Below are 11,165 nucleotides of genomic sequence, written 5' to 3' on the forward strand. Positions count from 1 at the left end.
CCCCCACCCCCACCCCCACCCCCTACCTACCAGCCTCATCCCCGCCTCCTTGACCTGTCCGTCTTCCCTTGACTGACCAACCCCCATCCTAATTCCCCACCTACACTCACCTTTACTGGCTCCATCCCCGCCTCCTTGACCTGTCTGTCTCCTCTCCACCTATCTGCTCCTTTATCCACCTTCCATCCGCCTCCCACCCCCTCTCTATTTATTTCAGAATCCCCTTCCCCTTCCCCATTTCTGAAGAAGGGTCCAGACCCGAAACGTCAGCTTTCCTCCTCCTCTGATGCTGCCTGGCCTGCAAGGCTCTCTCTTTAGCCAGATCCACTTTAAAGTTCACTCCTGAAATCTACTACCTAGCAGATAGACTGCAAGAACATTCACAGTTACTGAGAAATCTCTGATTTTCCAAGACCTTCACTCCAGTGAAAGCAACAACTCAACTAAGAAACATCAGGCCTTCAGTAAGATAGAAAATGACTTAAGTTATTTTTATTATCTTTTTTCCTTCCTCTGCAGTTGTTTTGGACTTGTGTGATGATGCTGCATGAGCCAAGTATTTGAGTAATCGTGTTTTAATTAACCACTGGAGCAAATGTGAGAGAAACAACATGATCTCCTTCATTTTTAAATACACAAAAGCTTACAGTCGGATTATTAAAACTCTCAATGGAAAGAAAGTATACATACCCACACACAAATATATTGATCACAGGCAATAATAGGAAATTCATAAAATTTGTCCAAGACTCTGCATTATAATTCTTAAAACATGAAATCTTGTTGTGTCACCTTTTCAGCTGTTAACTGGACTATTGATTTACTATTTACAAAGTTATCAATCTGTGCAAGATCACCCACACATACACACTCATGCACAAGGGCTGAGGAAAATAATCAGGTGCTCCATTGCTGCTCCTGGAGCAGACCCTGTACCAGGCCTGGGTTCAGCAGCTGCACCCTCAATGCAAGCCCCTAACATACTGTCCGGACCCTGTGTATCATCATAGAATCCCTACAGTGTGGAAACAGGCCCTTCGGCCCAACAAGACCACACTGACCCTCAGAACACCTGACCCAGACCCATCCCCCTATAACCCACCTGATCTACAACATCACGGGCAATTTAGCACAGCCAATCCACCTAACCTGCAGATGTTTGGACTATGGGAGGAAACCCACACAGACACGGGGAGAATGTGCAAACTCCACACAGACAGTCCAAGGCTGGGATCAAACCCGGGTCCCTGGCGCTGTGAGGCAGCAGTGCTAACCACTGAGCCACCATGCTGAATGTATTTCTTATCCTCACACACTCTCACCCTCACACATACTTTCGCACATGGATCCACAAAGAAAGAATTTCTCCAACCCTGCTCCTATTCCCCCATCCCAGCCCATTTGGAAAATTCTGGTGAGTGTAATGGAGAATAGAAATCTTTAAAGTACATACAGCACTGTTCCAGTGGATGTCCTCTTCACAATGATTCCAAATGGATCCTCAGAATATTCCACGGTATACAATGGATTCTTAGCTTTTCGCGTTGCCTTGGGAACATCGATGGGGACCTCATATCGTGGATTGAGGGAATCATTTATCTACGTTTTGTCACAAAAAGAGAAGAAAATCTATATAAAGCACGTGACTGCATTACCCTAGTTTCACTAGACCAGTGATGTAACAAAGTGTCAGTTTCTCTGGAGTGCAATAAAGTCATTGCTTTTTCTCTCCCACCCAAGAATCTTATTTATTAGAGTCAACATATAAATCTTAAACTGAAACAAGGTTGGGCTGATCATTTGTCCTAAGACTTGTGAAGGATGCTATATAAATAGATATCTTCCTTTTTTCCGAGACTAATAATTCAGACAATGAGAGTTTGAATTCTGCCATCTTGGTTTCAGATTGTGAATTGAATTTTTAAAAACTTTCATTGTAAAAACTGGTAATAAAATGATAACAACTATGAAGCTGGTGGATTGTTGCAAAAACTTGACTATTTCATTAGTGTTCTTTAAGGGAAGGAAATTTATCAATATCTGTGGCTCCAGTCCCACAGCAATGTGGCTGACTCTTACTCACCCTCTGAAATTGTACTAGAAATTACTCAGTTCTATCAATAGAAGAAAGCATTTATATAGCACCTTTCCCATCCTCCAGATGTCTCAAAGTGCTGCACAGCCTCTTATGTACTTTTTGAAGCATAGACTCTGTTGTAACAAGTAGTGGAATGTCATTAAAAACCCAACTGCTTCAAAGAAGGGGGAACCCTCAACCTGCCCTCATTGCCCCATACACACACGCAAGCAACAGCAGCACCATCCCGTCCAGGGATGGCTAAAGATGGCTGATAAATGCCAGCTTTGCCAGATCTCAAAAATTTAAAAGCAGCACCACTTCAGCTTCAGTAGAAATTCCCCACCTGGATGTGAAGTCTGTTGTCGGCTTCAAACATCACATTGAGTTGAAGTTTGAAAACATCCCGTGGGTAGTAGGTTTTATTCCATCGGAGCAGCTCTCCGGCTTCGCCCAGCTCTGTGGGGGTCTGGTTCCTCAGGGTGTAACTTGGAAAGTTGGGTGGGTAGAAGCACCAGGGTACCCCGGCTAGATTCGGGGGTACCTGGATAAAACAGCAGGCACGCTGCTCACACAGCTCCCGGGTGACCACTCGGTCCCTTTCGGGGTAACAGTCAAACCTATGACCTTCCAGGATCCCAGAGCAGCTGTCCAGACCTTTCCATCCATCCTCCTGCTCATTCCGGGGTAGCACATGACGTATTTCCCTCTCTGGACCCTCTGTCCATCTGCTGGCTGAAGGCCCGATTGTCCAGCATCGGTCCCAGGTGGCATTTAATCCGAGAAGAAGTATCACAGTGGGAATGGACACCCACAGGTACCAGTGTCGATGTTTACCGCCCTGCAATGCGGTTCCTTTGGCCATATGGTGAGATTTCATCCCCTCTTCACCCACCAAGAGATTCAGGAGGAACTCCTTCTCGTTAGCCTTCTCACCGACCCTGAAATAATTATAAAGAATGTAATTTATTTTATTTTCATCCCAACTTCTTCCCATTTCCCAAACTCCTGTTAAAGGGAGAGGTTAATGAAGCAAAGGTGCCCCTCCAGTACCTCACTATCTGTCCATTTGTCATATTGGATGTTAATGTGGGGCACAACCCAGGTCAATAGAATCCTGTCCTCAGCTAATGTCCACACAGCTAAACATGAATACTCGTATCCACACAAACACACAAGAATGCAAACATTGATGCAAACACGCACACTCTCATACAAGCACACGCACACGCACCCACACACCCAATTATTCATACCTTGCAACAGGAGTGACTGCAGTGGTCAGAAGTAGGGGACCCTCCACTGATCGGTCTACTGTCCAATTGATCAGCATAAAAGGTAGATCCAAGGACCCAGTAGATGAGACACTGCTGTATGTCAGGCGTTCACAAACTAAGGGGAGAAGCAAGCTGACATGCAAAAAAACTCTATTGCGACTGAATTTTCAATCATGCAGCACTTGCTTTCCAATAGTTGTCTTTTCACAATAAACAAAGGAGCTTAAACAGAGAGCAAACCATCTCCATTGTAGAATCCACTCCTCTGCTCCTTTAAGAGTTACAGTAAGTTATTCATTGGCAGAAAGGGCGGCAGCACCCTCACCTCGGAGACAGTACGTCACTCAGGAAAGCAGTTGAAACTGCTCATTCTCATTTGAAGGATGTGTTAAAATACTCTTGCAGACTGTTTACATCAATAATGAATAGAATCATTGAGTAATACAGCATGGAAACAGGCCCTTCAGGCCAACCTGGTCCATGCTGACCATGGTTCCCACTCAGCTAAGTGAATCATATGACAATATGCATGATTAAATTAAATTTGCATCGAGCCCTTGATGATATTGATGGCCATGGCTTAGATCAAGCCCAAGAGACTCATGTGTTAAGCCACCTTTTCCCTTAGATGCCCTAACTTCTGCATGCATTGTCACTGCAAAAGGATAAAATCTCATCTCTGCATCTCTTACTCTGGCTCCTTCTCCCCCAACTCGGTGAAATTCCTTACTTCTCTCAGCGATTCTCCAATATGGAGTGTTTTAAAGACGCATATTTGTGTTTCCCCCCTCTTTAATTATCCAGTTCCCTCAACCTCCTCTCCCACATTTTCATCCAAAGCACGGGGATGTCTAATTTTTTGAAAAAGTCAAGAGAAGAGTCACATGTTTGACAGAGAAGGAGGTCATGTGAAGGTTGCTCACAAACATAGCTGGTGGAACAGAAAGAGGGAAGTGACATGAAACAGGCAGTGTCCGTGGGAGGCTGATGCTCATCCACAAATGAGAACTGAAACAACGTCAATGGGAAAATATCTCACACAAATAGAATAGAAAGACAGAATTCCTTTAGTGGACCTCAGATCATCCTGGTCTAGACACATACAATAGTAATGGAGGTGTTAATAAAGGGTAGCAATTAATCTCCATCAACTAATTCGACACAGATCCCAATGAGATGAGTAAATCCCCAGAGGTGAAGGCCTTCAGAAACCTGAGTGCCAAAACTACCAGCTCTCCTAATCACTTAACCTCCTTCAACCCTATGCCACACTGGGATATCTCTATTCCATTACTTCTGGCTGCTTGTCCCAACACTGTTTAAATTGCTGCACCATTTGTGATAGCGCCTTCAGGCTCTGGAATTCCCTCCCTGAACCTCTCACTCTTTAAAACACTGTGTAAAACCTCCCTCTTTGTCCATGCTTTTGCTCATTGGTCCTAATGTCTCCTTATGCTATTCAGGGCCAATGCTCATTGGAGGAGTCTTTAGGACATGCTACTGGGTTAAATGTTCTTTAGAGACACTTAACCCATGATGATGGTGGGAAGGCATCACCCTTATCTATGTGCTGCAGGGATCCTGACAGGAATCTCTGTCTTACAAGGGGCCCTTTACATTTCCAGTGTTTACACCAGAGGCTTCAGGGCCAAACTGCACTTGTTTAACTATCAGCTGTGACCCCGTTATTGGTAGACTTCTACTAAATCAGATGTTCATGTGTTCAAGATCCACTCCAGAGATTTGGATATGTGACATAGGCTCAGACTCCAGAATCAAAACTCTTCATTTTTGCCTCATCATGTTCTCATCAAAGCCCAGTAATGAGATTCTCACAATCCTGGATGACACCAAGTAGCTAACGTTTGAATGAATAAAATCAGCAGCATTTTACTGTAGAAATGTGGAGCTGCACTGATGGCTCAGTGGCCTGTACGCTGCTCTCTGTGGCAGTTATCCCTACAGTCAGTATTAACTTTATCTCAGGGTCAGAAAGTCATGGGTTTAAGTCCCACTGCACAGACTCTGACACACAATCTGGTCTGACTCTTCAGTATAAAAATGAAAAAGAGTGCTGCATTATCGGAGCTGCTGTCTTTCGCTGAGAGAATCAATAGTGGTACGATCTGTGCTCTCAGGTGGAAGCTAAAAAATCTCACAGCACCAGTTCAAAAAATAGCAGGAAGTCCTCCCTGGTATCATGCCCAATAAACATCCCTCAAACAATATTACTGAAATCAAATTAGTTAGTCACCATTTCTTCGCAGTTAGTCTCATCAATGACCAAACTGGCTGTACAGGTACAGGAGGGGACCATTTCATCACTCCCACCCCAAGTCTGTTTGACCATTCAACATAATTTTGCCTGATTTTTGATCAAACTCTATATATTTGATTGTGCCTCATATCTCTCAATGTGTTTGATTAACAAAGCCTCATCTGTCTCAGGTAAGCATTTTCCAATTGATATTGCATCAATTGCAGAAGAAAGTTCCAATCATTCACTGCTGTTCACGTGTTGGAGTGTTTCTGAATCCATTCCTTATTAGGCTGACTCAAACATTTTGATTTTTCCTCAGTTCTTGATTCTGCAAATAGTGCAATTATTTTCTACCAATTTACTTTATCTGTTCGCCTTGATATCTTGACAACTTTGATGAAATCACCCATTAACCTTCAGGTTTTCCAGGAAAACACCCCTAGCTTGTATCATTTCTCCTCACAATTCAACCTTTATCGTTCTGATAAACCTGCAGTTGTACTCCCTTAGAGGTCAATATATTCTTCCTAAAGTGTGGTGCCTACAGTACAATGGGTTAAGCCTGAATGTGTAGTATGCTGGTGAAACACAGTATACATCATAGGATGATACAATGTCACAAGATCTCATAAAGTCAGAGTCATACAGGGCAGAAAAGGCCCTTCAGCCCATCTAGTCTGCACTGACAGTATGGTGGTAAGATGAAGCCACATTAATATGTTTCTGAAATAAAGTTGATGCTTTTCTGACCTCAAATTATTGTAAATATTCTTCAGCAGCATAATGACATGAAAATCACATACAGTGGCAATGGGTGAAAGAAAAGGTATGGAAAGGTCTGGTATTAGGCAAAAGTTTCAAACAGGTCACAGGTCCGAATCAAGCAAGACCAAACTGAATTCAATTGAAGATTTACAAATTTGGCTTCACTGTGAGGTTTAAACAATGATCAAGTCTGTACACCACTGTATGCAGTTAGTGGCTGCACAGATGATATCCTAGTTAGGCAAGGGATTGATAAAAAAAAAAGCTAAGAATGAGGAAGCAGTAAAAGCACTCAAAGTTGAATTCAATCTTTGGGAAAAAATACCACTGTCAAACAGGCCTTATTTAACACGTGTACCCGAAAACAAGGGGAAAGTATTGATGCATTTATCAACGATCTGTACAGACTTGCAGAGAAGTATGAGTAAGCAAATTGAAAGAAGAACTAATCAGGTATAGAACTGTTGTCAGACTCTTAGATAAAGTATTGTCTGGTCACTTGCAGTCAAGGAATGACTTGACATTAACAAAGACAATTGAAGAGAAAAGCTGAGTTCAGGAAGTAAAGTTGATTGGTTATTCAGGGTGACAGGGAAAACCATATCCCAAAGATGGAGTCTGTTCATTTCAAAAGGAGAGAAATGATCAGGCAAAAATAGGGGAGGCAGGAAACATGTGCATCAACTAATGGTTGTTGGTGAGAGATAGTAGGAACTGCAGATGCTGGAGAATCTGAGACAACAAGGCGTAGAGCTGGATGAACACAGCAGGCCAAGCAGCATCATAGGAACAGGAAGGCTGACATTTCGGGCCTAGACCCTTCTTCAGGTTGTTGGTGTCGGGGGAAAACACTGGTGCAAAAGTTGCCCGACTAAAGAAGCCAAATGTCATTTTTACAAGATTTGTACTAAAGTCTAATGGTTCAATCAAGCAGTGCTTTTTCTTACCTCACCAGGCAACAATATAACCAACACTTTTCAGAGAGGACCACAGTGACCAGCTGAACTTTAACAATAAATCCACTTAAAGGGCAACACTGGCATAGCCAGCATTGAAATTATAAGAACAGCATTGCTGATATACTCCGCTGTCAGTAATGGATAGCTTATCCCACTCAGCAACAGGGCCCCTTTGTAAATTATTCTCATACAGCTTGCCCAATGCAGTATTATTGTAATATCTGTAAACACACACAGCCCTCTTTCACGAACTGCAGCAATGTACAGACATACTTACTTCACTTGTTGTTACTGGATGAAGAGTTCCTCTGAATCTTGCAGATAGAAAGCCAACAGTTTTGTGTCTTTCACCCTGCTTCTTCCCGTGCTGTTTCAACCTTTACCCTTAGAGAAGCTTTTCAATACTGCTTTGAAGCTCTCTCCCATGCACATGTCACACAGTGCCCTCTGCTGGGATCATTACAAGATACAACCTCAGACGTTCCCACCCAACGACCTTCAAAGGATTTTGACCTTAAACATAGTCAATTGGGTTAATTTGCCGGGGAGTGTATTCACTCCAGTTAACTCATTGTTTCCCTCTGAGCGTATTATCTTGAAGCAGTCAGTCATCATAAACACATGAAAATAAGAAAAGGGGCATTTTGTACAAAAGCCATCATGGGGAAAATCCAGAATAAGAGAATATATTCATAAAACTAAAGCTAGGGCATTTAAGAGTAAGCATTTTGATTTATTTAAAAGATAATGGCAGTGTGTAGCACATACAAGATTCATTACAGCAGTTTTCCCAGGCTCCCTCAAGAACACCTTGCAAACCTGTGACTTTTGCTACCTAGAAGGACAAGGGCAGGAGACACAGGGGAACACCGTCACCTGCAAGTTCCTCTCCAAGTCACAAACTATCTGGACTTGGAACAACATCACTGTTGCTGGATCAAATTCCTGGAATTATCTCTCCAACACCACCGTGGTTATACCCATCCCAGATGAACTGCAGCAGTTTAAGAAGGCTACTGTTTCACTGCCATTGCCTCAAGGGCAATTATAATGGGCAAAAATCATGCCCACATCCTTCAAGAGTAGTAAAAACCAATTGGAAGTATCGCTGTCTAAAAAAGTTTAGGATACTTGTTCAATTACATGGAATGAACAGAACCAAGACAGAGCATTGGGCCCAAATGGTCTCTGTTAGTTATTGTCCTCCACATCAGCTTCCTTTCTCAGCACCTTTTCAGCTCACCCTATCAGCCTAGAGTCCTCCTTCATGTGCTTTTCTAGCTTCCCCTCAAATGCCTCATTTCTTCGTCTTCACTGCCTGCTGTTTTAATAGCAAAACCTGCATGTACATACCATTTGGAAGACAATCTAACATCTCAAAGCACTGTAGAGCCAATGAAGTACTTTTTCAAGCATGGGGACTGTTGCAATGCAAAAATCAAAACAGCTAACTAATGCACAGTAAGCTCCCACATGCAGCAATGTGACAATGACAGGTTATAATTGCGATGTTTACTGAAGGATATACACTGCCCAGGACACTGGTTGCATCACCGCTGCTCTTTTTCAAAACAGTGCCATGGGAGCTTTCATATCCAGTGATCAGACAGATGGCACGTCAATTTAACAGTGTATCCAATGATAGCATAATTGACCATTCTCAGTACTGCATTGGAATATCAGCTTTGATTTTTGTACCCAAGACATGGAGTGGGACCGGAACCTTGTGATTCCGAGGTGAGAGAGTTGCCAACAGAGCCGCAGTTATTTCAAGTTCTGTCGTCTTCTCACCTTCCAGATAAAGAATTCCATATTGGCTTTTTTGGACTCATATTTTTGTCTCCTAATTTTGGACTTCCCAACAGGTGGAAACATTGTTTCTATGTAAACCATTTCAAACCCTTTCAGAATTTTCAAAACCACTCTTAGGTCACTCCTCAGCCTTCTAACTTCTAGCAAAAAACAAAACTCAGCCCCCTGTAAATCTTTCCTGCTCATAATAATCACTTACTTCTGGTATCAACTTTGGAAGTCAATGATGTAGCTTCTCACGAGCCTCTGTATTAATTTTGAAATATGGAGATCAGAAGTGCTGAAACTATCAAATGATCAATAGATTTTTGGCAGGTAAGGGGATCTAGAAGCAAGTGAATAAATTGTGTTGAGGTACAGATTAGCCATGTCTTGCTAGAATGTCAGACCAGAACAAAGGTTGAATGGCTTCCTCCTGGATGATGATGAAGAGAGGTATGCACCACAATCAGACAGGATGTACTTTCTGATTTTGGGTGAAGTTGTTTCACTGCTGTGGCATGAATAGAAATTGAACTGGAATGAGTCAAATAGTGGTGTGCAGGAAAGATGGGCACTGATTTGTTAAATGACAATATAAAGACCTTGGAAAAGTAGGGGAGGGTGGAGATCAGGTGGGGTTGGGGAATGGTAATTTGAAAGGATGAGGTCACATGTGTGCTTTTGAGGAGTCTCACAATGTTGGTTTTGGGAAGAAAGGCATCCAGTAATCAAGGAAGGGGAAGAGATTACAAATGTCAGGGGATCAGGAATGGAAGCCAGGTGATGGTCAAGAGTTTATCAAAAATAGGATCAAGGGAGCCAGAGGTGGGTTTCAGTCATGAACCGAGAGAGTATGAGGAAGTGAAATTAAATGGATGTGGTCCAATCCCAAAGAAGAAAGAAAGGAATCTCCAAATGATATTGATAAAAGGCATAGAGGGAAAGGATTTCACTTCATAAAACTTTTACTGTAACAGTCAAACCAACAATCAACCTAAGACTAACTAACCAAAGGTATTTCACTTGATAAGATGAATTTCACTTTTAATTGCCAATACCACTAAAGATACATTTTAGAAAACTGTAACCTTTCATATCATACATACGTGGCCTTGCATGCAGTTTCAAACTTCTCTAAAATTACCTCTGTTAACTATGAACACTCTCATATTTCTCAATAAATCAATTCAGTTCTCAAATCATATCAACCACAGCTGCCTTTTGTCCATAGCTGTGTCCTGAGATAACGTTAACAGTGACAAGGTTCAAACCTACACATCCTCTCTTACTTGGGTCATGTGTGTCTTGATGTCATAGCTGTCCACAGTCACATATGAATTGGGAAAGCATGAGTCATTCATCGCTCAAGCCTGCTCCACCATTTGATTCAAAGATGGGTGCTTTAATTGTGGCTTCAACTCTACTTTCCTGTATAACCTTTGTCCTCTTTGATTCTCATGTCAGTTTAAACTCAATCTAACTCAGCCTTCAAAATATTCAATGATTGAGCCTCCATTGCTCTGGGGAAGGAAATTCCACAGACTAATATACCTTAGAGGGAAAAAAAGAATCCTTTTCTTTGTCTCAAATGGGAGACACAGTATTTTTAACTGGGTGTCTCCCTAGTTCAAATCTCTTACTCAAGGGGAAAGCAAGTAAGTATTGAGTTATTTTTCAACTAACCGACCAACAACATTCAGTTTACAGTCTGCTCCTCCAAACAAACTCTCAGCTACTTAGTATAGATGAGCTGTTCACCCCAATTTCAGGATTCAGTCCCTGTTAGTTCTCACATTCATTTTGCCAACAGATTCTGGAGTTCTATTTTCTTTCTTACTGCAAAACAAAAAACTTACCTTTCTGTAGGAAGCTTTGTTTCACTCCTATGAATTCTGCGTCCTATAATGGTGCCCCATTGCAGAGATTAGGCTAAACAAGGCACCACCTCAATTAGAGATAGTAGGAACTGCAGATGCTGGAGAATCCGAGACAACAAGGTGCAGGGCTGGATGAACACAGCAGGCCAAGCAGCA

At 42.3% G+C, this 11,165-nt stretch overlaps 1 protein-coding gene across 4 annotated transcripts in view; it reads right to left on the reverse strand.

Annotated features, from left to right (window-relative positions):
- gaa2 (alpha glucosidase 2) overlaps positions 1 to 11,165 on the reverse strand; it is a 61,973-nt gene that overhangs the window by 47,279 nt on the left and 3,529 nt on the right. For 3 of the 4 annotated variants that reach the window (XM_020526544.2, XM_048609341.1, XM_048609339.1), the window contains exons 1-3: positions 7,616 to 7,812; positions 2,424 to 3,018; positions 1,454 to 1,599 (exon numbers count right to left, since the gene is read on the reverse strand). In XM_020526544.2, coding sequence (XP_020382133.2) covers positions 1,454 to 1,599; positions 2,424 to 2,957 — 680 coding nt within the window. In that variant the 5' untranslated portion in view covers positions 2,958 to 3,018; positions 7,616 to 7,812. Of the gene's footprint in view, positions 1 to 1,453; positions 1,600 to 2,423; positions 3,019 to 7,615; positions 7,813 to 11,165 lie in introns of those variants that run through there. The other variant, XM_048609340.1, reaches the window with a different exon arrangement.

Source organism: Rhincodon typus, chromosome 21, assembly GCF_021869965.1.
Source record: "Rhincodon typus isolate 14 chromosome 21, sRhiTyp1.1, whole genome shotgun sequence".
In the NCBI taxonomy this organism is placed as follows: Eukaryota; Metazoa; Chordata; class Chondrichthyes; order Orectolobiformes; family Rhincodontidae; genus Rhincodon; species Rhincodon typus.